Source organism: Nelumbo lutea, chromosome 1 (genome assembly GCF_056320005.1).
Source record: "Nelumbo lutea isolate HS-2025 chromosome 1, American lotus-T2T, whole genome shotgun sequence".
Classification (NCBI taxonomy): Eukaryota; Viridiplantae; Streptophyta; class Magnoliopsida; order Proteales; family Nelumbonaceae; genus Nelumbo; species Nelumbo lutea.
Window position 1 is genome coordinate 80,600,727 of NC_142684.1, and position 27,755 is coordinate 80,628,481.

The 27,755-nt window shown below is 37.7% G+C and overlaps 1 protein-coding gene and 1 long non-coding RNA gene across 7 annotated transcripts; both read left to right on the forward strand.

Annotated features, from left to right (window-relative positions):
* Positions 1-2,088: 2,088 nt before the first annotated feature.
* On the forward strand, positions 2,089-27,755 carry UBP14 (ubiquitin-specific protease 14). 6 transcript variants are annotated; one of them, XM_088964991.1, is made up of 21 exons: positions 2,301-2,404; positions 2,582-2,718; positions 2,867-3,038; positions 3,378-3,490; positions 3,579-3,915; positions 6,498-6,592; positions 7,661-7,794; positions 7,907-7,963; positions 8,058-8,135; positions 11,672-11,726; positions 11,807-11,854; positions 11,962-12,042; positions 23,688-23,886; positions 23,968-24,022; positions 24,104-24,226; positions 24,450-24,538; positions 24,682-24,771; positions 26,202-26,369; positions 26,521-26,654; positions 26,756-26,885; positions 27,276-27,755. In XM_088964991.1, the coding sequence occupies exons 2-21, from the start codon at positions 2,611-2,613 to the stop codon at positions 27,452-27,454; spliced, it is 2,445 nt and encodes an 814-aa protein (XP_088821117.1). In that variant the 5' UTR covers positions 2,301-2,404; positions 2,582-2,610; the 3' UTR covers positions 27,455-27,755. The 6 variants fall into 6 exon arrangements, with proteins under 6 accessions (XP_088821121.1, XP_088821117.1, XP_088821119.1 ...); XM_088964993.1 differs by having other exon boundaries at positions 11,807-11,842; XM_088964995.1 differs by lacking the exon at positions 11,807-11,854 and having other exon boundaries at positions 2,089-2,404.
* On the forward strand, positions 24,891-25,291 carry LOC148875661 (uncharacterized). Its single transcript, XR_016105113.1, has 3 exons — positions 24,891-24,948; positions 25,054-25,111; positions 25,218-25,291. It is a non-coding gene; the product is annotated as an uncharacterized LOC148875661 (long non-coding RNA).

The window sequence follows — 27,755 nt, forward strand, 5'->3', positions numbered from 1 at the left end:
TCAATCTGATTAGAGTTAGGGGCATACACTATTTAACAGAGGGACCGAACACTTTCGGTATCAATGTCCTTAGAAATCCCCTTAATTTTTTCTTTCATTTTTTCTATGAATCAAAGGGACATCTCTTTGAGCTTGACGGGGTCCAGATTAGGAAACTTGGATCTAAGCTTTTCCTAATAAGATTAAAATAGCACCTAGAAAACCTCATATTCTTCCACTAGTTTTAGTGTTGATGTGAGATCGAATTTATCCCAAGACTTTATTTCCATAACTCTTTCAATGACTGGGGGCATCCATGAAATGCCTAGATGATAGCTCCACTTCAAACAAACAATATCGGAATGAACCATTCCAATTACCTACTACAAGGGACCAACATACCCTAAATCATTTGCTTACCTTTCTCCCCTCTTAGAGGTGCAAATGCATGTGCCATTCAACTAAAATGATAAAATATTTATGGTTGTAATAATCAATCCAACATTCCATTTGACTATAAATCATTCAGTTTGAGCTCCTTTTCTTATCACTAAACCACCTTTGATAAAGTGGTAAGTTATGAACTTCTAGTGGAATATAGGTTCAATGCACTCACCATTGAAGGGGGCATTGAGCCAACAGGGGTGGCTCAATTGGTATGTTAGCTGGTTCATTCTAGTAGAGTTTGAGATTCAAATCCTGCTGCTATCACCAAAATTGGAGGAAGGGGGGGGGGGTGTACAAGATGATGTTTGTGATATTCAAACAACCCCTCTAGGGGATTTGGGTGTATCACCAAATACTCCAAAAAAAGGTCATTTGATAATGGGCAAAGTTGTAAAATATTATTTAGTTTGATTTTTAGTGGATAAAAGAATTAAATAATAAAATATTAAAAAACATAATTATCTAATAAGCTTCAAATTCAATGATTATGGAGCTCACCATTAGGGATGTAGTGGATCGGGTTGGATTGATGAATGGATTAGGGTTGATATTGTCTTTTGCCAACTTGACTTTACTTTTGGTCGGGTTAAGTTGATCCCTTACCTAACTGGATCCAACCTGAACCTCACTCTACTATTGCTATTGTACATATGCATTATATTCCCATTACATATTATCTGGTCTTACCTCTTAAGCCTCAACCCTATTGACAAGTTGTCATTAGTAGTTTTCATTGCATAAATTTATATTTTATAATTGTCGATTTTGTGAATTTAATCTTTCAATAGGAGATCTATCATAATACATAAAACACCAATTATTTGAATCTTTTTCTCTTTTTTATTCTAAGAGAAACAATAAAAACATGAAGCAATCAAATACCACTAGATAGAGCTGTAAATCAAAATCAGGTCATACGGGGCTTGGCCCATTAGGGCCATCACTGTAGCACGTGACATGTGTTAGGCTTGGGTTTTTAGGTCCACAGGCCGGCATGACAAAGTGGACTGTGCTGGCATTGGCTCACCACCTAGCATGACCCATATATATTATATTTATATTATTATACACAGAATAATTATATAGTTACATACATATATATGTGTATGTAATAATTATACATATATAATTATGTAAAATATTAATATACATAAATTTTTGTTTTCAATTTTATTATACTTTTCCATTCCAATTGTATTGCATTTTTTTAAATTTTGTTTTATTATTTAATGTATAAACAATTGTATACATAAAAAAGTTATATAAAATAAAATTTTAAGATTTTATTCCATTTTTCACATTTTGTTAATTTATTTTAGAATTTCATCATTTTTTTCAAAATTAAAAAAATGCCTCTTATGGCATGGCCTCGCCCACGACCTGATTCAGGTACGCATCGCATGGGCTCTGGCTATGGGGTCATGCGAGGCCTGACCTCTAAAGTATCATAGGCAAGCACAATTTGGCATGGTTTGCCAAAACACAGGTAGCCTGCAAAGTCGTATTATGCCGACCCAACACACTCGATTTACACCTGTACCAATAGAGACTATGGTCAAGTTGGGCTCAACTCTAACACAACTTTGGGTTGGATTGGGTGAGCGGGTTGAATTAGGGTCAGGATTGACTACGTTAGATTGGGCTAGAGTTAGGGTTGAGGTTAAGAAGCTCAAGTTGTGTACTTAAGTTGACTTCACTCGGACCGGCTAGGGTTAGGGTTCAGAAGCTCCGGCTGTGTGTTTAGAGTTGACTTCAATCTGGCCAAACCCGGCCCGACTTCCACCCATAAGGCCCAAACAGCGTTCTCTTACCACTAAAAGACAAAGCAATAAGCTCCTCAGTTCAGCCTATTCCGCGGTTTTTAAAACGGCCCGGCAATCACTGTAGTTTATAGTTATCTCTTGCTTCTTTGCATTTGGTAATAAAAGTCATCAGGTGTTGTTAGGACACACTAGTCGAATTCGAATCCCCGTCGGAGGTAGCTAGAAATTATAAACATACATTTTGCTCTCTTTTTCTTCCTTTTGTCGCAACCAAGTTTATGCTTAACAGAAGTTTAGGGCAAGCAAAGAACAGATTCGATTGTAAAGCCGTTTTTCCTGTTGCCCACCTTTAAACCCTAAAAACCCTCTACTTTTTTCATTGTCATTTACAGACTATTCAAATCGCAGCAATTGCAGAGGAATGTTAACTCCAATGGAACTGCTTAGATCGAACCTCTCTCGAGTCCGAATTCCCGAACCAACCAATCGAATTTACAAGCAAGAATGCTGCATTTCCTTCGACACTCCGGTAATTCTAATTGCACCTATTATTGTTGTCGATTTTCCTTTTTATTTTATATTTGAAGGTCTGTCCTATCTTTCCTTTCATCTGAAACTTATTTTCTTTTTTCACCAAAAGAAGTTAATTTCTTTGATGTTATTTTTGTGAGTTTCAGAGATCCGAAGGCGGATTGTTCATCGACATGAACTCGTTTCTTGCATTTGGGAAGGATTATGTGGGTTGGAATTATGAAAAGACTGGGAACCCAGTTTATTTGCATATAAAGCAGACGAAAAAACCGGTTCCTGAAGATAGGCCCCTCAAGAAACCGACTCTTCTGGCAATAGGTATATATTTAATTCTGTACACGTCTATGCATATTAAAAAAAGGATGACGTTTATAGCATTTAGAAGCTGTCAGTCGTAAATATATATCTTGTAGGCTTATTATTTCCTTGCTGTTACTGTACTACCATTTGAATTGTTTGAAACTTCTGGTAGAAACCAAATGCATTCTAATGGTGGAGTTGGATTGCTATCAAATAAGCTATTTGTGCACAAACATACATTTATTATTTTTCCTTCTCTTTATTCAAGCCATGGATGAATTCCAGTTTATCGGTGGAAGCTATGTCTCTACTATGAAAAACAGCACTCTTTTCTACATTATTCTGTTTTATTTGCAGGTATGGAGGGTGGTTTCGACAACCATGAACCTGAATATGAAGAATCCCATAACATTGTCATATTGCCAGAAATTGTCTCGCTTTCTTTTCCTTCCGTAGAGTTGCCAGAAAAGGTAATTGTAGTTTCTCATTATTTATTATATCAAAAGAGAATATGTTTGGTTGTAATTGCCAAGGCATGCCTATGCTACGAAATTGCAGGTCAGATTGGCAGTTGATTCTATATTAATGGCTGAAGGTGCTGAGCGGAAAGAGCAAGTAGCAGCTTGGACAGCTGATAAGAAGCAAGTCAGTGCTTATGCCATGAATCTTCAACAGATTGACAATGGGGTCATTGTCCCTCCATCTGGGTGGAAATGTGCTAAGTGTGACAAGACTGAAAATCTATGGTTGAATCTAACTGATGGGATGACCCTTTGTGGGAGGAGAAATTGGGATGGTAGTGGTGGAAACAACCATGCTATTGAACACTACAAAGAAACTAATTACCCCCTTGCAGTAAAGCTTGGCACTATAACTGCTGATTTGGAAGGAGCAGGTAATGCCTTCATGTGTTAGAATAACTTTTCTAAATGTGTTTCCATCCATTGTGCTTTAAAAGGAGCCAGAATGAATTTCCAGTAGACACATTACAAGAGAAGGTAAAGTTATAAACCAAAAGCTCTTCTATTGCTGACCGGTGCTACTTCTTTTTGAGCATCTCATTTATCTCAATCCATGGATAAGTAGTTATATTTTACCAATAAATTTTCTTACAGCCCTGCTTTCTGTTGGTTTTGCAAAGAAAATTATCTCTACGTGTCTCATGTTTTGATGGGAACCATCTCTTTTCTTTCTCTCAATTTTGTTAAGGTTTAGGCATCTATATATTAATCTACACAAGTTTTCTGCTGCTATTTGAAGCAAATGCCTTTTCTTTCTGTATTTCAACCTAAATTTTGCAGTATTTTTTTTTGATCGGAAAAGTAATTTTATTTATTAAACTTAAAACAGGTTACAAGTGTTTTAGGCTTTTAGCTACTTTGTATTCCAGACTACTAAATGGTGAATTTATTAAGAAGAATAAACAAGGCAGACAAGAGGATCAGCCCTCAAAGTACAACTTGGCATAGATGCCGACTTGCCGAGCTAGAACTGTGACAAAGAGATACAACAGTTAATCCCCATTAATGTCTCCATGATGAGAAAGTCATCCATCTATTATCTGATGTGATCATTAGAATATTCATAAAAGTCTTTTGTAATAAGTCACCACCTAATCAATGGTTCTTAAATCTCCCAATTAAAACCTCTATGGTGCTGCTTTTAAGATCAGAGATAATACTGTTCCTGTTCTTCCAGATTCATGAGCATATTGTGAAAAACAGAAGGTTCCAAAGGATTTTACTTATTTTAAAATATCCTTTTGAAAGCCATGAAATCAACAGTATTTGATTTCCTGGGATTTGCCAAGGACTTCTAAAGAGCCAGCTGAAGTGACACTAAACCTGATAAGTCACCTTGCAATGAATCAGAGACTAAGGAATTTATTCACTAACTGACTGATGTAGGCAACACATCTTGGTCAGCATCATGCCTTTAAAGATCAGGTGATTGAACTTAGCAAAAAAAGATCAGGTGATTGATTGTTAGCATTCTGTCCAAAACTGCGGTCTACAAGAAGAATGGTACCTTGGATGGGACATGGGCATTCCAGATAACCTTCAAGGGAAGAGTCCTGAAGGGGGCCAATTATGGAATTCTAGAAGGAACTCAACGAAGAGGCCTTCATCTTTAGTAAGCTTCCAGAATCTTGTGTCATGCTTATTTTCACAAGGAGAGCAGGGTGGCTACCTCTCAATCATTTATGTTCCATCTCAGTCTTGGGTCCACACCACCTGGCCAGCCTCTACTTCATAACAGTCACTATTGCAGTTTTTTCTGCATCAATATGGAACAGATTCTTGTAGGCTTCAGTAAGAGATCCATCACCATACCAAGAATCTGTCCAGAACAGAATGTGAGAGCCTTCACCAGCTTTAGATGTCATGTGTTTGAGGAACTGTCCCTAAACTTGCATTGTTCCTTTCCACAAATTGCTGCCATATATGCTCTTGTTCTTCACTAAACGACCTGGCGCCCATCTCTTTGCTTGCTTTCTTCTTGCCTGTGACCATGCCACAAGGGGGAACTTCTGATTGCCAGGACCATTCCACGGAAAATCATTTTCCATCTTCTCTAAAACAATCACCACAGAGACAAGCATGGAGAAACCATCCATGTTTTTCAACAAGGTTATCTTCCTGCCTTCGAAAAGATAGCCATCAATGGGAATTGGGAAGAAGGTGGTCCAAATTAGAAGTACTTGAATGAGTGGGGAATATACTTTTGCCTAATGCCCTGAAGAATACGTTGAAATTTATGTTTGATAATAGAAATAGTCTCTTCCCAAGAATAACCCATCCATATTTAGGAGCCACGCCTGCAGGGCTCTTTTTTTTTTCCTAGGGGGAGGGGGGTGGTGCTCCCATCTACATGGTTTTAATGGAAGATGGATTAATCTGATGTGGAGGATCCAAGAGCTAAAAAAGTTGCTATTGGGAACTATAGTAAGTTCTTCACCAGAGAACAAATGGTCTCAACTGCTGGAACATGGAGAAGATATTTCGTGTTTAGGTAGATCTACATGTACTTCCCAAGAGCAAAATCTCAAATGAGACCTATGAAGCTTAGATAGGATATATTCATGCATCCATATATATGTATGTTTTATCTTTCCTTTTTGATAGCTTAGATGCAATCATTTATGCCAGCAACTAGTCACTTTCTGATGTCCTTCGGGCTGCTTTTTGGCTCCTTTTACATGGGGCTTGCCCTATGTTTTTAATTAGTTGATGCAATCACATGTTAAATAAAAAAAACTGGCAGTTGGTTTTACAAGATTTTCAATGCATGAAACCTTTATATGTGTCTGCTTTACCACTTCTTGTCTTGTAGCATTGTGTGGCCTTCTATTATTTGAAATAGCTCTCTCTCTCTCTCTCTCTCTCTCTCTCTCTTCCCCCTCGCTCTTTTTATTGTGAAATTACTTAGTTTGCAGGAATTGGTATTAATTTTGGATAACCTATTATGGCAGCTCAGATGTTTTCTCATATCCAGAGGATGATAGCGTTGAGGATCCATTATTAGCTCAACATTTAGCCTTCTTTGGCATTGACTTCTCTTCATTGCAAAAGGTTTGTTAGCTATGTATATTTTGACTAACATGATACACCTAGTGTAAGTGGAACTACAAAACTCTACCATTTCCTTCTTCCTGTCAAATTTTGATCATGAAATATACTGCTAACCTTTCCTCTAACAAGTTTATCTGCATTCCTGTGAGCCCCCTGCTATAGATATAAATAAACTGCCCCTTGAAATAAACAAGAAAAGATTTTGTGATGTCACATTGGGAGAACTTCCCTCTAAAAGGAACAAATCTTTTATAAATAAGTTGAACGAAGGCAGAATGGAATTTGAATCTATTTCTTTCAGTTGTTTGAATGAGCCTAAAATGTCTTCAAACATGTTTGTTTAACTCCCTTCCCCTACCAAATATATTTATCAACTTGTTTAACGTTGAACATGGAGTGCTAAATTTCAAATAGCCACCAAATTTAGTTTGGTCACACATGCTAGGGGACTGGACTATCATTATGCTTGTAGTCCTATTACCATAATTTATGTCATGTCATAGTATATCTATCTGCACTTTGAAAATGAGATAAAAATAGGTGCTTATATAGTTCCCATATCTGTTATCTTTCTGGCATTATAATGACTTTTTGTGATTATAAAAAGAATTTTATCAGTATGAATAAAGTAAGAAGTACATTTGATGTCCTCAAAAGAAGTTATTGCTGATCTTGGCTTTAATAATTTTTTTGACCTTATTTATCTATATGCAGTGTATGTTGATATTTCTAACAATTTGGGGGTCTGGTTGCAACTGGCTGCTTTGCGACATTACATGCATGCAAAATGTTTGATACATGTGTACCTTCCTGACTTGATTAAAAAAAGGATAAAAAAATGTGTACATTCCTGGGTCCTGGCAGCCAATGAAATTTCTAGGCTTCCTGGTTACCTTTGTTGAGCAGTTAGGCATTGCCTAACGAACAGTTTCTTCAGGTTTCCCTGAAATATTTTGCCAATGAGGCTATGACATGTTCATTCTCCCCAAAAATAATGTAAATTTTCCAAGCTGTTAACATGATATGATAATTCACATGGGATAAGGAAATGGATCTTTCTTATTTCAGACTGAAATGACAACTGCTGAGAAGGAACTGGACCAGAATACCAACTTTGACTGGAACCGCATTCAAGAAAGCGGAGAAGAAGTGGAGCCACTATTTGGTCCAGGTTATACAGGACTTGTCAATCTTGGGAACAGGTAATGTTGTCCTTAATTTGGGCTGCTAGGATTTCTAATTAGAAAGTCTCTTTTTAATGCTGTTTTCTTTTCTTAAGCTTTCTTTGTCATGCCTTTCATATTGCCTTTGCAGCTGCTATTTAGCATCAATAATGCAAGTGGTATTTTCGACACATAGTTTCTACTCACGGTCAGTACTGTATATATGATGATAATTAGTAAATGTGGTTCTTTTTTTTCTGATTTTACATATTTTTATCCCTTTATTGTGGTTCTTCTATCAGATATTACAAGAACCTGAATTTGAAACATGCTTTTGAGACAGCTCCTGCTGATCCAACTTTAGACTTGAACACACAGTTGTAAGTGACCAGTTATTCTGTTGTTTGTAAATGCTATCATTTCAGTTCTTGGCATGTGTTGGGTGTTGAAACATACTGTTGTTGTGAATCTGTGGGTTTATGGATGAGCCAACCCTCTTGTAAGGGAGGGGGTCAAAAGAGCTTCTCTTGAATGAGGGACATTGTGCCTCCTAGGGTTCATCTAAATGGCTGATTGTATATTTGTTTTTCTCATTGTTTTGGTACAGTTTGTAGTCCATGCCAGCTGAATTTTGTGTGCCTATTCCATCTCTCTAGTCTTTCTCAAGAATGCCTGGAGCTTTTATTTCTATTTTTTGTTGATCATTAGTGATCAGAATTCATTAATGATGGTAAATGAGATAGAACCCTGCTAAAAGGAGAGCCTGGTAACAGAGAAACAAGCAATGCTAAAATACAAAACAACATGAAACTGAACAAACAGAACATGCTCAACCTCTGGGCCTTGCTCTCCTTCAATATGAGATTCAGTCCCCCAATAATCCCTCTTCTGGCCAGTGAATCAACTAAGATATTAGCCAACCTGGGAACTCACCTGATTGAGCTGTTAAAGAGTGAAGCTAAAGATTTTACCTCACTAGAGAGTAAATCTTTGAGATCAAGGACCCTTTTTTTGAAACCATCCAATCTATTACTGCTTGGCTATCTCCTTCAATTACCAACCTTCTCCAGCCTGAAGAATATCCAGATTTAGACCTTATAAGAGAGGCAACAGTTCTTGATTATGGAATTATCATTTGGCAATTTGTATTCTTTAACTACTTATATTTCACCTCTGCTTCTTATACATGTATTACCCAAACCAAAACATCATTGTCCAATAATTTAAAAGGTGCACAAGTGAGGCGCATTTCAAGGCCTGCACCTCGTATATGCCTAGGTGCAGCTCCTTTGAAAGGGCACACACCTGGTGTGCCTTGTGCCTCAGTTAAATTTTGCACCTTTAGAAGCATGGTGATCTACTTCGCTCTGGTTTTCTCACTTACCAAAGCTCTGAGAACTCTATTTTTTGCTAATGTTTTTCATTCATTCTTCTTAATATAAGACATTTTTTTTAAATATATGGAACTGCAATTAAAATGATAAAACATTTTTTATGTAAGGATTAAGAATATGAGATCCTAGCATGGACTTGTTTGGGCTTGCCTTAAAGGACTTGGTACAAAGGTGGCTCATAGAATTAGGAACCAAAGATGTTTAACATCACATTAGCTATTTGAAGTAATGCAATTGGGAAAGAAATAAAGAGATTAAAAGTTTTGCATACTTGAATTGTTGTTGAGTGATTGGATATGTTTTATATGTTATGTTTATGTATTTCAATTTGAGCGAATAGTTTTTTTTTTAACATTTAGTTTAAAATTAAAGTTTGTATTTTTTAATTAATATTATTTGTGTTTTTGATTTTTTTTAAACTTTGCACCTTGCTTCAAAACGGCATGTGCCTTGTTCTTCAGGCACAAAATCCCTTTATGCCTTTTTGCGCCTTGAACCTTTAAAACACTAACATTGTCATTGGTTGTTATTTTATGTCTTGATAGTTAACACATTTGCATTGATCATAGATGAATTGATTAAATATATTCAAGAGGAGGCCTGTCCTCCATGTTGTTTGCTGATGATATTATTTTAACTGATGAAACTAATGAAGGATCAAATGCAAAATTAAGTTTATGGGCAAATACCTCAGAAACAAGAGGTTTTAAAATAAGTAGGACTAAACATATTTAGGAGGAAGTTCCATGGTGCATGTTGTTTGTGGATGACATCGTTTTAGTTGATGAAACTTATGAAGGATTAAATGCAAAATTAAGCTTATGGACAAACACCTTAGAAACAAGAGGTTTTAAAATGAGTAGGACTAAAATAGAGTATATGACATGTAAATTTAGTAATAATGGGAGTGTAAATCAAGATGCACTTAGGATTGGAGACCAAGAGATAACTCAATGTGACTATTTCCGGTACCTTGGTTCAATAATTCATAACAAGGGAGAGATTGGAATTTTATGTGATAGGCGAATACCACTTAAATTAAAAGGAAAATTCTATAAAACAGTTGTAAGGCCAGCTATGTTGCATGGAGTCAAGAAACAACATGTCTGGAAAATGAATGTGACAAATGTGAATGCTAAGATGGATGAGTGGAAAACCTAGAAAAGATAGGATTATGAATGAAGTTATCCGTAGGAATCTAGGAGTAGCTGCTCCAATAGGTGATAAAATGAGAGAGTAGGCTAAGATGGTTTGGGCATGTGGATAGAAGATCACCAACTGCGCCAGTTAGAAGGTGATTTGTTACAATTGAAGGGGCTAGAAGAGAGCTCAGGGTAGACCAAAAAGGACATGGGTAGAAGTAATAAGAAATGATTTAAGCACTAATAATTTAACAGTGGATATGGCTTTAAATAGAATGGATTGGCGAAACAGGATTCATGTAGCTGACCCCATGTAATTGGGATTAGGCATGGATGATGATGGTGCTATATAATTTAATAATAAGAGTTTGTAGTAAGTTTGGTGACCAAGAGATAACTCAACATGACCTTTTCTGGTACCTTGGCTTGATAATTCATAACAAGATAGAGAATGAGGAGGATGTCACCCATAGGATTAGAGTAGGATGGGCAAAATGGAGGGAAGGAGGGAGGGAGAGGGAGAGCTTGGGGGGGGGAGAACAAAAAATTTTAAATAGATTTGTTTATCATTAACAAAAAACCTTTCATTAAGATAATAAAAGTATATTTATGCACAATATGGGGAATCTATCCCCCCTTTGTCTTTAACGCTGGCAGAAAACCACCAAACCCACAAACTTTTCTTTTACTTCACAATCTGCATCAAAACATCTGTAACATCTGTTGTCTATTCACCTCCTTCTTTGCCATGGTGAAAGGAGATTGTCAGGTGGTGATGGGTGTGGGTTGGCTGTCCTTCGGGTCAAATGGCCCTTGGGCCCTCATATCTTGATTTTAGAAGTGAAGGCTTTATCAGAAAATCTGAATTGCTCATTTAGGTGGTTTCCAAGGGCAGCAAATAACCTAGCATATCCTCCAGTTAGGCAGGAGCCCTCTGGATGATCTGGCTTGGGTTGTTCCAAGCGTTGGGGCAAATTAATAGGACTATGATATGCCCTGTTTTCTTATTATAGTATTGTCAGCCTAGTACTGTTCCTTCTGTTCTCTTCACCCCACAGGATTTTTGAGGTTGGGGTCCCTTTTTTTGATAGGTAGTTGGGGTCCCTTTTAGACCATATTAATAAAACATCGATTGCTATTGCTGGTCAAAAAAAGAAAAAAACCAAAGAAAATGCCAAATTATTCTTCGTTGGATTCAAAAATAGATTTTGGCTCTTTCATATTTTTGCATAATCCGGGACTCTATAGTTAATTTCTGCATTGCAGTGGATTGTTGTATATATTTTTCTATTTTTGATCTGTTAGTCTGTCTACTGCTTCTGAAGCAAGTATATGAGACAAGATGATAATAGTTATGTAGCAAGATTTGATATGTGATAGGACAAAGCTGGGACACGGGTTGTTGTCTGGTAAATATTCAGTTCCTGCAAAGGAGGTATGTAGATTATAAAGCCATTTATTGTTTTGTGCCATTTTCCCCTATTTTTAAGTAAATAAAATCATCTTCTCATCCAGAAAGATGATATTGCAAATGTTACAGCATCCCATTCTGTAATTCTCTGGGTAAACTTTTAGCCTCTTGCTGTTTATCAATGTTCTTTCGCCATTTTTAATTCCTCTAGTCTCTCTCACTTGCAAGAACTACTTATTATTTCTTTTCCTCTTTTCAGAAACAGGAAGGTATACCCCCTCGAATGTTCAAGACACTTATAGCTGCAAGCCATCCTGAATTTTCCAGTACGAGACAGCAGGTAGGTATTCTTGATTAATGTAAAGATTTGTGTTTTGTACCATGATTTTTGTTTGGTGATATATTGTAAATTTCCACTATATGGCTGCCTGTAGACTATATAAATCTAATTGTTTGTTCTCTGTATCCATGAGGCCCTGTCCTTTATGTGGCATTGCATTGTAATTATGTGAGAGAAGCTTTTGATTTAGTTCCTTTGATGTTTTGTGATCATTATTTTTAGCATTTAGAGGAACTTGAATCTCCAACATTAAACAGAGCAAGTCTATGTAAAATTTGAGTTCATATTGGATTAGCTAAAGGTTACCTGACAAAACCATCCTTTATCCGAGCTTGGGACTGATTGTGTGAGACATCACTATCTATAGAACCCGGACCCAACTTGGTGCAAACTCTTATAATTGGGTACCTGATTTGCACCCTACAAAAAAGTCAAAGATTAACTTTGGTAGGGCAGTTTGGTAGTGTTTGAAACATCCACTCTTGTGGAAATGAGATGCTTTTCTTTGGAAATGGGCAGAGAGCAGTATGGTGTTGATCATTTTGGATGGTATTCTAGATCAATGTCTTGTCTTATACATATGGTATTTCATTGTGGAGGTGACTAATGACGAATGATGGCTTTCTTTTTTCTTTTGAATTGGTAATTATAATAATTTTATTAATTAAGTAAAAGTACAGAATGCTGAGAATCCCCAAGAGGTGTTCAGCACTCTATTGAAGCATTTCCTCACCCTACAATTATTCTCTTACAACAAGTTGCCCCAAAACATTTGTTCCCCGTTGACCCTTTGCCTACCATTGCATTGGCTAGTGCATTGCTGATCTGTAAGTCCAAGTTAAGCTTGCATTCAGCTGCCAAGGTGTTTAGCTCCTTAATTAGTAATGAGGTTTCATAAAGAATTTGAGATTTAATGAGATTTCTTTTTGGAACTAGGAAGAAGGTTAGCTTCTTGGAGGATGTTTAGTTTGGAGTTGTCAAATGTGGGGGCTATGTGCATATTTCCTAGAGTCCTAGACTATATCATCTAATCTCTCAGAGGAGACATACAGTTGTTGGAAGAAGAAAAGTTATGAGGTCCATCATGCATCAACAAGTACCAAGTTTTTCCGATCCATAACAGGTACCCAATTACCTCATGTGTCTGAAGAACCTTTGGTACATATCCATTTTTCACTTGATTTTGAAAGATTCTAGCGGATCCTTTAGCGCTTTTAATGCAGTGGAAGTTAAAAATAATTAATCTTGATAAACCAAGATCACACCCATGGTGATGTACAAAAACTATTTACATAACCATAAACTACATACCTGTCATGCAGATCTGATTTGATGTAGCATATCTTCAGGAAATTGGTCCTAATTGCAGCCTCTCAATTGTTTGGCTTCCAAGATTGATCCATACGAAGCAACAATAGACAAATTCCCAATTCTCTATGTAGATCACGATCCAAGAGGAGAGGGAGAAAGAGGGTTGGACGACTCCAAGATTTTGCTAGCAATCTTTTTTCTGCTAGGTTTAACAAATAGAGTGTATTCTGTATGTAACTCTAGGGACACCCCCTTCTTTATCTTATATGGTTTTCACTCTTCTAATCAGGAGAGGGTTTATCCAATAAAATTTCCTAATTACAATCATGTCCCTAATTATTATAATCAGGCCCCTCTAATAAGGCTCTTCTTAGTAAGAACATCCTCCTCCATACTTTGTTTGTGTTTTGGTCTTTAACGCATGTGACCTCTTAAGTTCAATGCTATATTGCTATTATTAGGCAGTGACAAATGATGCCGAACTCCTTCAACATCCCAAGAAAGAACTCTTTTTATCTGAATCGAGTTAAAATTCTTTTAATTTTCCCTTGAATGTGAATAATTAATCACTATAAACAGGGGCTCCACAAACCATGAGTGACACCTAGTGATATGTCATGGCTACCCTAACAGCTTGGATTTAGTAGTTTGAACTTTTCCATCTCCAGTTATCATACAGTCAAATCCTTATATCACACAATGTCCCAAGAAAGAAAAGGGTCATGGTGAATAAGTCAAACCCTATTTGCTCAGTTTTATGTCTCATTGAATTGATGATGACTCATATGGTGACACTTGGTACTCTTTCTATATACCATTCTGCCTTGGCCAAGTACTTACTTTAGTCGTATAGGACATTCTCTCTCCTCATGGAGAGTGATAGATTCCATGTTGTGCATTCACATACCTCCATGCATAAGATACTATGGTTGAAATGTGCGTGCTTAAAACCCTTGGTTAGGGCATATTTGCTCCATCTAACCATAATGCCCCATACATAAGATATCCATGATGCCTCAGGTCTAAGGATTATCTGTAACTATTCTATTATGGGTCACATTCAGTGATCCTATTCTCTAACAGGCACCCACATATTTGCTTTAGTGTGACTACATAAGTGACTTGAGATTCATCACCCCATAAGGCAAGCATAATATGTGCCAGTCTATCCGGACTATCAAAGCCCTTTTGATAGTCCTATGACTAGGAACCATTTTAGGATCTTTGTATCAGGCAAAACATATCTCAAGATTTGTAACATAGTTAGAAATATGTTTACTTAAGAAAGAAACTATGGGCTATTCATATGAAACTAAGATTTGCAAATATGAATGACAAAAATGCCCTTTTATTAATGAATGTGAATAGTACAAAAACAAAGCTCCTCTATAGTGTCACACAATTGGTTTTAGGGCATACAACTAATAGATTTTGCGGCAGAGCTTTTCTCCCTACTAGCTTCTATTGGAGGGGCATCCTATTTTATTGGTGCAATGAATAAAACAATCTGATATTTTGTTTCCACGTTTGCATCATCACATCAGCACCACCGTCATTATCATCATCTAAGCCTTGTCCCAACCATATGGGGTTGGATACATGAATTCTATTTTTTTGCCATTCCATTCTGTTTAGTGCCATATCCATTTTTTAATTATGAGCAATTGAATCATTTCTTACTAGTTGAACCCATGTCCTTTTTTACTTCTGCCCCTAGCTCTTCTAGTCCATTGAACTTGCAACAGATTGCTTCTTCTTGCAGGTGCTATAGATGGTCTTCTATGCATGTGACAAAACCATCTTAGTCTACTTTTTTTTTTAAAATTTTTTTTTGAGAAAAAGGTGACTAAGATTATATTAAAAAAAGGGAGGTACATGAGAAGATGCACTCCAGGGAGAAAAAAAAAAAGGATTACAAAGGAAGAGCACTATCACTAAATAAGCAATCTCTATGAGCACCAGATTTAGCTAAACCATCTGCCACAGTGTTCAGTTCCCTAGGGATCCAGTTCAATTTAACCTGCATTGAGTTCAAAATATCTCTAGCTTCTGCCAAAAAGATGAGCCAAATTCCATGGTCCACTGTCTTTTTCTTTTAGCCGTCTTGGTCTACTTTCTCTCATTTTATCACCTCTTGGAGCTACTCCAAGGTTCCTTCAAATGACTTCATTTCTGGCCCAATTCTTTCTGGTTTCCCACTCATCCATTACAGCGTACACATTTCTGCAACACTTAATTTTTTTGGACATCATGTTTCTGTCTAATATTATATGTTCATTATATTAGACAAAAATAGGTGCAATGAAAAAAAATTATTCTTTATTAATGACGAAAAAGGCTAAAAATGTAAAAAACAAAAAAAGAGTTCATATTTGACACGTGACCTGTTGACTGGATCAAATGGTTTAGTGATTCAACTGATTACTAGGTCATATGGGTCAATTCATGATGTTATAATTATAGAAAAATATAGAAATTTTATAGAAAAATTTGACATGTCAATGATATTATATATTCATCAAATTAAAAAAATGTGTGATAAATCAGAGTACTTTTTTATTATTATGAAAATGGACAAAAATGCAAAAGAAAAAAAACAGAAAAAAGAAGTAATATCTAATCCATGAGTCCATGACCCACTACTGGCTCAAACAGGTCTGTAGTTCAATCAACTGGGCCAAATGGGTGAATCTATGATGACATAATTGATTGCTAAAAAATAAGAAATAGATAAAATACAAAAGATTATATAAAAATTGTAAAAAATGGGGTATATCTCAAATGTTATATACTCGTGATATTAAACGAAAATAAGAGAGTGTGATAAATACGAATTTTTTATTAATGATGAAAATGACATACAGAAAACAGAAAAACAAGAACTAATCTTCAACCTCTAACCTGCTAACTGGGTTATATGGTTCAGTGGTTCAATAGACTAGGTCACTAGGTTGTTGACCAAGTCAATGATTTTTTTGTAGGCAAGCAATTCAATGAACCTGGAATTTTGGCCAGGTGTTAGGTCAATTGGTTTGACCAGATGATTCAACTGTAGGCTGAAAACAATATTTCTTTGTTATTGTGGCTGATGTTCTCACTATTTCCCCTTTTGCAACCAAACAATGGAACATGAAAATTTTACCTCAAATTTCCCCTTTCTCATCCCACTAGAATCTTACTGAAAATCAAACATAGCCCAAGTGCTGTTTGCCTATTACATACGAATCTAATGTGGAGGTGCACTAGAGCAGCAGTGGTATGGACATTATGGGAAGAAAGAAATGCTAGAATCTTCCAAGAGAAGGCGAGAAGTAAACATCAAATTATGGATTGTGTAATGACCAGAACCATACATTGGCTACAAACTATGGAACTGTTTAGACATTTCTCCTTTGATGACATATGGAGGAATTGGTTTTCAGTGGCTTCTAGTTCAGTGTAGAAGCATGGATGGTTTGGACACCTCCCATTGAAGGCTTTATGAAACTGAACTTTGATGGGAATAGTCAGGGCAACCCAGGGCTATCTGGAATTTGAGGTACCATAAGAGACAAGGATAGGAATCTGAGAGCACTCTACTCAGGACCGATGGGGAATGGGGACTCCTTAAGGGCTGAACTGTATGCAGTCTTACAAGGTATACAGATTGCAAATGAGATAGGCTTGGAGAATTTGGTGATAGAAGGGGACTCCAAGGTGGTGGTGGGTTGGCTTAGAGACCCAGACTCAGTGATATGGTGTTATAGGAAATGAAATGAAGAAAATCAAATAGGTAACACAACATATGAATTTGACTGTACAATGGGTGGGAAGGGAGGCTAATGCATTTGCTGACTATCTAACTAAGCAAGGAGTAACTAGGGATCAGTTGTTTTGGGCTCAATTGTAATTTTTGTGTTGTTTTTTTCTTTTAAAGAGTGAGGCTGCACCTCGCGCCTCCCCTTGGGATGCTTGTAACAGACATTTATCTTTTTGCTGATAATGAATTCTTAATGAACTTTTACCTATCAAAAAATAGAACCTAGATGTGTCCCTTCCCAAAAAAGTCCACCCTCAAAAAAAGAAGAAAACATATCATCTTTAAATACATTTTGTACTGATAGCTGGTTCTTTAGATTTTCTATCACCACATCAATAACCCCCTACTCAGAATTAGATTTCTGTTAATTAATTCTGTTATTCCTCTCATGCCATAAAGCCCAAATAATTGCTGTTGGAACAGTTGCCAAGCAGAACTTCCCTTTCCTGGACATACCTGAGACAAGTCATTCCTCTAGCAACTCTTTCACTGATCTGGGAGCACACCACTATAAGGTTAATGCTCTGATCTGAACAAATGACTCCAAACAGAAGCACTGAACTTGCATTTAAAATAGATAGTTTGAAGACTTCTTTATTTTTTTGTAGATTGGCCAAACCATCCCAACAAAGCCAAATCCTCAAATTCCAAATCCCATACAAAGCGAAAATGACCGACACAAGAACAAACAAGCAAAACCAAAACCCGTACAATACCCAAATCTAACAAAACCACCCCCACCCTAGACCCAAAAGTGAAAACCAAACCTCCAAAGCAAGGTTCAAAATTTTGATATGTATTGGCCGATACATATCGTATCGGGGCCATCCCGATATGCCCCTACAGGGGGTGTTTTGGGTCGGTGAGTGGTTCAGGGGGTAGACCGACCTTAAACCGGCCCCTCTGAACCAAATTAAAAAAAAAATAAACAATACTGATACACTCTACCTGCGTATCACCCTGTATCGATATTTTGAACCTCTCTCCAAAGGACTCCGAATCAACAATCTACTTATTCAGTTTAGTTGCCATTTTCCTGTTGTCTTCTGACTGCACTTTTGTGTTTCCTTACTTCCTTGTTAGGACCAAGGCCAAACATACCTCCTTTTCTCCTTGCAAAAACCTTTGAAACTAGAATCTGCTGTTGGCTTCTCTTAATCTTCTGAATTTTGAATCTTCTAACTGTATTTAATGTTCCAACAACTTCTTCCATCTTCTCCTCAGATTTCTGACATCCGGAAAAACCACCCCCTCCAAATCCTCTTCCTTCTCCTTGATGTTATTCTCACTGCCTCCATTAGGCTTTTCCATCCCTTGAATTATTAAATTACTTGAATTGCAATTATCAAGTGCTTGGTAGCTTGGAAAAAGAATTACATTTCAATAGGGGGTAGGCTGACTTTACTTAAGGCTACACTTGCCAACCTTCCAACCTACTTCCTTTCAGTGTTCAGGATTCCTCCAAGGGAGGCTAAGAAACTGGAGAAGAGAATGAGGGACTTTCTATGGGAACCAGGAGAGGTGGAAAAGGATCACTCGATCAGATGAGAGATAGTTAACAAACCAAAGGAAGAAGGGGGTTTAGGGATAGGGAACATAATGCTGAAGAATGTAGCCCTTCTAGGGAAGTGGCTATGAAGATGGCCCCGAGAGAGAGAGAGAGGTTATGGCATGAGGTAGTGGCAAGCATTCATGGTTGTGTAGGAAATGGTTGGGATTCCGGGATATCTCGCCGAGCTACCCTTACTACACCTTGGAAGGCTATACATGGTATTCTCCCTCGCTTCCTCAGATTCATCAGGTATGATGCTTGTTCTGGTAATGCTATTCTATTATGGGAGGACATTTGGGTGGGTACTCAACCCCTCAAAGATTGTTTCCCCTCGCTCTATTCCCTTTCCCTTCACAAACATGAGCCAATTGCAACTTTTCTCCTGAGCCCGTTAAACCCCTTATCTTTAAATTGGGACTTTGGGTTTCGTAGAGGGTTAAGGGATGGTGAGTCGAGTTGTGTTATTGAGCTAATTCATTTACTAGAATCCGTTTGCTTGGACCCCACTTATTCTGATCAAAGGGTTTGGACTTCTCTTCCAAGGTACTTTTACTTGCTCTTTTTTTCTAAAATCCCTCAGTTCTAACCCCATTTCCCAAGGATTCCCTGTCAAAGAAGTCTGGGCACGACCTATTCCCCCAAAAATTTCTGTATTTTGCTGGGAAGTCTTCTATGGGAAAATCAATACTTTGGAAAACTTATAGAAAAAGAGACCCTTGTTTTGTCTTTCCCCAAATTGGTGTTCCTTGTGTAAGGTTGAGAATGAGGACTGTTTCCATTTGCTGATCTCCTGTTCCTTTGCTACAGCTATATGGAGGTGGAGCCTTTGTTTATTTGGAGGTAGGTGGTCTATGCTTTCTGATTTAAGCTTGTTATTCAACCCATCTGCCTTCGATTGGCACACTAGAAGAGGTAAGGTCATGTGGAAATATGTCAGGGCAGCCACTCTGTGGACTCTTTGGGAGTAAAGGAATGCAAGAATTTTCTTAGAGAAGGAAAGAGGGTTAGATGAAATGAAGGATTGTATCCTAACAAGAGCAATCCATTGGTTGAAAATTGTGGATACCTTTGATGACTTGTGGAAGAATTGGCTAGTAATAGCTAACACTTCAACAAAGTAGGATAGAATTCTGTCAGAAATGGGTTCCGCCTTTGGAAGGTGTCATCAAGCTGAACTTTGATGGAAGCAGCCAAGGCAACCCTGTGCCTTCAGGTATAGGGGGTATCCTGAGAAATAAGGACAACAACATAATTTCCCTATTCTCAGGACTGGTGAGAGTGGGGGATTCCACAAGGGCAGAAATCCTTGTTGTAGTACAAGGAATTCAGATCACCAACCAGCTTGGGGTGGAGCATCTCCTAGTTGAAGGGGACTCTCAGGTGGTAACAAGGTGGCTCCTAAACTTGGATACCACCATTTGGGGCTACAAAGTCTCATAAAAAAAATTTAAGTGGTTAACCAACAATATGAGAGTTGAGGTAAAATGGGTTAGTAGGTCTGCTAATTCTTTGGCTGATGCTTTAGCCAAACAGGGGGTTTCTAGGGAAGATCTTTTTTGTGCTTCTTTGTAAGTTGTTATTAATTTGGAAATCTGTACTTAACTAGCCCGGAGAGGTTGCAACTCGTGCCTTTCCTTGGGGACTTTGTACTATTGTCTATTGCTGATTAATAAAATTATTTCAATTATCAAAAAATAAAACCACTGTATAGACCTGAAAGCTTCCTTCGTGAACTCCTGCCCTCCTAAGAAAAATAGACCCAGAATTCTGCTAACGTCCACTTATTCACTACTTTTTCAATGTCACAAGTGACCTCCACCTTATGTGTTACATCTATCATTAAGATATCCCCAATTTCCTCCCTCGAGTCCTCCTCTAAGTCCACTTTCAGTCCCCTTTCTCTGTTTTCTTCTAAGGGAAAAGTTTTGTATCTTTTCCTTTTATAGATTCTGACCCCATCCCCACTCTTGTTTCCTGCCCCTTGCTTCCCCCTTCCTCATTTCTTGCTCCTTTCACCTCTTCCTTCTCCTCCACTAAACCATTATCCCCTTCCCTTCATCTGTTCCTTCCCACCTCTTCCTCTTCTCTTGTTTCACCTGCCCCTACAAACCTAATCATCTCAGCTCCTTGACTGCTCTCCCCCTCTTCTCCTTCTCTCACATCCCTTATCACCTCTCCACTTTTTCCTTCTTCCTATTGCCGCTCTTTGTTCTTCCATATCTCTAACTGTAATTTCTTCCATAGCTTCTTCCTTATCGTTGGAGCCCTCCTGTAAAACTTCCGTCATTCTCTCATTATTCTGTTGATGAATTTTGCCTTCAGAACCCTCATGAACTTCTTCCTTCTCTTCTCACTTCTCTTTTCTTCCTTGTTGATTTTCTCTGTAAGTGATAAATTCTTCTTCCTAGGGAAGAACTTTGTTTTTCTCAAGACGAATCCTTCGGCATTGTTAATTGCCTCTTCTGCGACCTCCTTCTCTATTGACCCTTCTTATCTGTTGCATTACCTACTTGATCACCTAATCTTTCAGAACCTTCTGTCATCCCTTGTGTCAACCTCAAGCTACCCGATTTAGTAGTTTTGTAACCATTATTTTGTTTACTCCATTAATAAAATTTTAAAACTTGGGCTTCCCCTCCAAAATCATTGGGCCCATTCTTTGGCCCAAAACTAATAGACTTGAAGACTTTTCTTCATTGTTGCAAAGCAAACATAACGTTTCTTGGACAAAGAAACCTCTTTTTTGTAACATATCCTTTTTAATGATTTTTTCCACCCATAGGAAAAAAAAACTTTACTTTTAAAGGAGCAACTAGAAGAGGTCAAAAAGTTCATCTCTTGGTCTTGAATCCCAAATATACCATGATTTGCACTCCTACTACTATTAAATTTCAAAGCATATATTTTGTTGTAGTATTTATTTTGAAAGTTCTTGTTTCTAAGGTATTTGTCCATTAGATAAGGTTGTGTTTGGATATTTTCTTTTCTGCTTTTCAAAGCCCCAAAGCAGGAAGCTTTATTTGAGCTTTTACTATGCATTTTATGTGTGAAAACTGTTTGGTAAATGTTGCTTTCACAATGATAAGGGCCAAGTGTATATCATATAATTCATGTCAACCAATATTTAATGCAACTTTAAAAATTCATTTGCCAATCTTGCATAATGTGGCACATTGTCACGGGGTTAGGTTTGGTAGCGGAAGAAACCTGTGCGGCATGGGCTTGTTCGTCTAGGACAAACCTTTTGTGATGTAAGGGCCAAGTGTATGCTCATTGATGGCTCCACCAAGGTCTTAGGTTAGTGGCACTGGATCATGACCTCATTACGCATGGTCGGGGTTATTGTCTAGCTCTTGTCGATCCGTGGAAGGCATCGCTTATGTGCCAAAGGGGGATTGTGCCAATGATGTCGATGCTAAGCAACTGCTGGGCCTTGAACACATTTGAGTGCTAGGACATCGGATAGCTCGACCGACTTAGACATGGGGCTGGCGAGGTGAACGTACATGGCTATGGGCAACCCACATGCAAACCTCCCTTTCATGCGTGGTGCGTAGTGCTTGTCCATGCTGCTAACTGTGTAGCCATTAAACCAGGCTGCCCAACGAGGGATGTGAGGTGTTGGGAGTGCGAAGGGTAGAACCCGCAAGGTTCTAAATATTGATACAGGCCGATACAGGTAAGCACCCATATCGACCTGTATTGAGCTGCACCTTTATCAGGGGGGTGGTTTAAGGCCCCGTCTACCCCATGAACCAGGTTAGACCCTAAAACACCCATTGAAGGGGAGTATCAGGGGGTCACCAATACGATATGTATAGGCCAATACGCCTTGATATGTTTCGATATTTAGAACCTTGGGCACCCGAAGAGGTTGACCACCCATCCTCAAAGAGGACATTAAGCTTTTGATATTCCACAAAAAGATAAGTCTTCCAAAATATCATATTGGGGAAATTTACGATAATGCTACTCAACCCAGCCGACCAAGCATAGGTAGACTGAGCTTGCTTTTTGACCGTCATGTGGTTCTGCCTGGCACATTGTTCTACCATGTGACATCCACTTAGAACGTGGTTTGTCATATGTCTTTCTCAATATGAAGAGCCATGGTTCTGCCACATAGAACATGGCATGTTGTTCTACCATGTTTGCCACCTGCATGGTATAAATGGTTATCCACAGGCACACATGGTTATAGGCGTATTGTATCGGTACTTATAGACGACCAAAACACCTTTTTTTTTTAGTTTTTTTTTCAAGTTTTGGTTTTTTGGGAAGCTTAAAACATGTTTTTTTATTTTTAAAAAATGCTGGGGGTCCGAAACACATGGAAATAGGCGTTTCGGACCGTATCTTTTTTGAAAGATACGATATGCCCCCTCCCCCTCTCAAAAAAAAAAAAAAACTAAGCAAAAGCTTCTCCAAACTGTGCTTTAGTTTTACATCTAATCCATCCTTTTAGGTTTTTTGATGGGAAACAGTACTAACCCTTTCTTAGTTTCATCAATTAATACAATGTAATCAGCAAATAACAAGTACCATGGGGCCTCCTCCTGAGTATGTTTCTTTTTGATAAATGATTGAATTTTATTCAATAAAATCAATAAGATATTACAATACAGCCTTCCCAAAGGAGGGGCACGAGCTGGTGCCTCTCCACAATAGCAACAATGTACTACCTCAGACTAGTAAAAAAAAATTTACAAAGCTGCCCAGAATAACTGTTTCCTTGATACCCCATGTTTGGCTAACCCATCCGCTATGGTGTTAGCTGTTCTACCCACCCACTGAAAAATAGCATTCATGTTTCTTGAGAACCATTTAGCTTTCCTCATAATACCCCTGTAGCACCAGATCACTGAATCTGGATTTTTTAGCCAACCCACAACTTCTAATGCTTTGCATGTGTTAGCAGCGATTTGTGTATTTATCATGTGTTCCTTTCTTACATAAGCTGTCTGTTTTTTAACATCTTCCTAGGATGCGCTAGAGTTCTTTCTTCATCTTCTTGACCAAGTTGAACGAGCTAATGCTGGAAAACCTGAATTGGATCCTTCAAGGAGTTTCAAGTTTGGTATTGAAGAAAGACTTGAATGCTCATCTGGAAAAGTTGCTTATAATAAAAGAGTTGATTACATCCTGTCTCTTAATATCCCTTTGCATGAAGCTACTAATAAAGGTGAGTTCTTGTAACACTGTGCTCTGTGTCAATCCCATCTCTGAAGTCATTGCCTAATGATCTTATGATTTGAGAATCCAGAACAGCTGGAAGCCTTTCAGAAGTTGAAGGCTGAAAGGGGTTCGGATAGAGAAGTGTGAGTTCTACAAAAGTAACTTGACTCCATATTTCATATTGTATTTCTTGAATATTCCACTTAAATGTCTACTTATAACAGATCTAGTGATGAAATTGTACGCCCAAGGGTGCCATTGGAAGCATGCTTGGCAAACTTTTCTGCTCCAGAAGAGGTGCATGAATTTTACAGCACTGAATTGAAGACTAAGACAACAGCAATAAAGTAAGTTTTCTAGTTTGTCTCTCACTGAATCATCTGGTCAAAGAACATGAAAAGAAACCCAATGCTGAAAATCACTTACATAGTTTGAACTTGGCTTCTACTTGCCAAACTGTTACTTTATTTGTTGTAGTTAGAATATCTGTTGTCTCGATGTCAATAACATTGTCTGCAGAATCATGGAAACTAGAATAACTGGAGCTTTGACCTTTTCTGTTCTCTGCAGAACTGCTGGTTTAACTTCATTCCCAGATTATCTTGTGTTGCATATGCGGAAATTTGTTATGGAGGCAGGATGGGTGCCAAAGAAACTTGGTAACAAACGCCTGACTTAAACCCCATCTAATAAACGAATGACAAGAAAAAGAAAAAATGCAGCATAAAGTGTTTCTTATTTCACCTAATGGCATTTGATCACGGTTTTGAAATATTAATGCACTTGTTCTGTTATTTTTCAGATGTCTATATAGATGTACCTGATATTATTGATATTAGTCACATGCGCAGCAAGGGTCTTCAGCCAGGCGAAGAGCTATTGCCAGAGGCAGGTTGGTAACACCAAGAGACATCGGTGACTTCCTTTGGGTGTTATTTATTGTCAAAGTTGTAATCTCCTACTCATTCTGCTAGAACTTCAGCAGAATGGGGTTAAGCTTTGCTTGATCATATTGATACATGTGTTCAAAACTTATTCAGGGAGCTTCATAACCCAAACCTCTAATCAAGTTGAGACTTCTGGGCTATTAATTGTAACTTTTTGGCCTACCTTTCCAAACTAGGATAGACTTTGCGAGTCGATGATTGAACAAGTTTGTTGCTATGTTAACCAGATATGGAAGGACATAACTTGATATGGTGTCTGATGCATAATTTACACTAAAAATTGAGGTATCCAACACAATATTGGCATCCTTGTTGGTATATACCATATAGCTCTGTTATCTGAATAGTAGATGGATTCCCAAATCTGAGTGTTTACATTTCTTTACTATAGGTTTCCATGCATTATCTATGTATATAGAGGATTTGGTTAGCCATAATTCTGCCTCGATGGAAAATCTAGACGAGGAGGAAGAATTAAGTTGCTATGATGGAAAATCTTCCTCCATAGAGATCAAACCAAGAGTATTGTCCTATAAGTGAGCACTCTTTCCTTCTGTTCTCAATTTTACTTTAAAATTTCCTTATTTATCAAGGTTTTGCATACAACGGGCATTGTTTTTGTGTGAAAACCAGAAATCCACCAATGAGAATTTGTTGGTCCCTTTAGCCTCCTGGTTCACCGTCAAACTTGCTAGTACAAATAGTGATTGTCCATCTAACTTTACGACACAATTTGCTTAGTTGACTCCCAAGTGGACAAAGGGAATGGAAAACCCTCATAGTCCATATGTGCAGTGGTTGCAAGGTAACCCTTCCACACTACTTGTTACTTCTGCAAGGTAGGCACCCAAAAAACTGTACTACGAAGTTGCTGCTGTCAGCAAGATGATGCTTCATCTGTTTCTTTTTTCTTTATGTTCTAAATTCTTTGAAACATAAAGTTCATCAAATAGAACAATAGTGGCATTGGGGTCTTTTTGTTATTCTTATCTATGCTGACAACTAAATGCTTCTAGTTTATAGGCTTGAATTATCATTGGTAAAAGGTATGCAGTTTGCTGAAGTGAAAAGTTTTTTGATTGTTGGGCAACATTAAGTAACCATGGTTTCAAATCTGATGGTTTTCAATGCGAGTGGCTGAGAAGGTGGTAAAAAACTGGGAATTCTAAGTGGATAGTGCAAGTAATGAAGGTTCTGGATTAAAAAAATGCAACTATCTTCTCTAAGGGCTCATGATCTTCTACCAATAAAGTAGGATGGTTTAGGTTCTTTTAATTTTCTATACATGCTACTGCACATTTTCAGAACCAAGGAGGGGATGATGTGTTGTAGACAAGTGAGAATGGTTTTACTAATTATTTACTATGTTGTGCAGTCCCTGATAGTGAGGAGTCAAGCAAACCTTCGGCCAATGAAGGCATTGTTTCCCAGCTTGCGGCCATGGGATTTAACTATCTCCACTGTCAGAAAGCTGCAATTAACACCTCAAATTCTGGTGTTGAGGAGGCAATGAATTGGTTGCTTTCTCACATGGACGATCCTGGTATGTTGCCCAGTTGATGTTTTCCAAGATTTATTTGTTTTCATCAGAAAGTTATCAGTTTATAGCATGCTTCAGGCTTCTAAGAGGTATTTTGTTTATTCAAGTTGATTGCACTAATGTATCTTTTACAATCTTCTATCCTTGTTCCCAGATATAGATGAACCCATTTCTCAAGAAGTGCGGACTGCTGAAGTTCTGTTATCATTTGTTGATCAGTCGAAAATTGATACATTGGTTTCGTTTGGGTTTCAAGAAGAGGTTGCTAGGAAGGCATTGAAGGCATCGGTATTGACTCATTCCCTTTAAATGTCTTTCAATTAATTTAAGAGTTCAATTTTCAATATTGTTGGAATTTACTCTATTTTGTGGTGTCCAAATATTCATAGGGTGGGGATATTGAGAAGGCAACAGATTGGATATTTAGCCATCCTGAGCTCTCTGAGTCGTTGGATATGGATGCTACATCAAGCAATGCACAGAGTACTGCTGATGCTGGACTACCTGATGGAGGAGGAAGCAAGTTTTCTGGACCTTTTTTCTTTTTCAGGGCATATAGCTGTTTTAAATGCTCACAAAATGGAACTTGTCATTCTTGATTTCTTTCATTTTTTCTTTTACTACTAGCGATTTCAAGCCAGAAACTTGTTATTCTGGCACACAATTCCATTTTAGGTTATATAGGTTAAAAAGGTTGACATTCATCATCTCCATGTAGTAGATCTGTAGTTGGTAGTACCACTTTTACTCGTTTGAGTAGATATATAGGAAGAAGAAAATTCAGATATCACATTGTTGTTTTTCATGGTTGATTCATTAATAGTGAGCCTTTTTTGTCTGAGTTAATTTATTACTTAGTTTATTTACCATGCTATTATTTAATTGACTTTGGTTTTCATTATTTCACAGGATACAAGCTTATTGGACTGGTGAGTCACATTGGTACCTCTACCCAATGTGGGCACTATGTTGCTCATGTGTATAAAGATGGGAGATGGGTAATCTTCAACGATAACAAGGTAGGGGCATCCATTAAGCCCCCAAAGGACATGGGTTATTTGTACTTCTTTGAGAGAATGAACAGGTAGAACTGCACAAGCGATTCCCCGCAAAATGCCAGTAACCCAGTGATTGTGGTAATCTAGAGTGGCTGCTGCATCCATGAGCTTTTCGGAATTTGATTTTTCTTGAGTTGCACCATTACATCAAGCTAACATTTCTTTCTAATGCAGTGCTTACTCCAGAAATATAACTGGCATAATTGTTCCATTTGTATGAGCTTTTCATTACTGATGTGAATAGTGACTGCAATAACAATGTTATATCGCTTGTTTCATTCATGCTACTCAGCAGTTAAGAATATTACCAGTAATGCTTACCTTGATGCAA

Bases quoted from the DNA above. Each gene is read 5' to 3' on its own strand.
- UBP14 (XM_088964991.1), top strand. From the start codon at position 2,611: ATGTTAACTCCAATGGAACTGCTTAGATCGAACCTCTCTCGAGTCCGA. The intron at 24,772-26,201 runs GTTGGTAACACC...TATGTTGTGCAG, and splicing joins AGAGCTATTGCCAGAGGCAG to TCCCTGATAGTGAGGAGTCA. The intron at 26,886-27,275 runs GCAAGTTTTCTG...ATTATTTCACAG, and splicing joins ACTACCTGATGGAGGAGGAA to GATACAAGCTTATTGGACTG.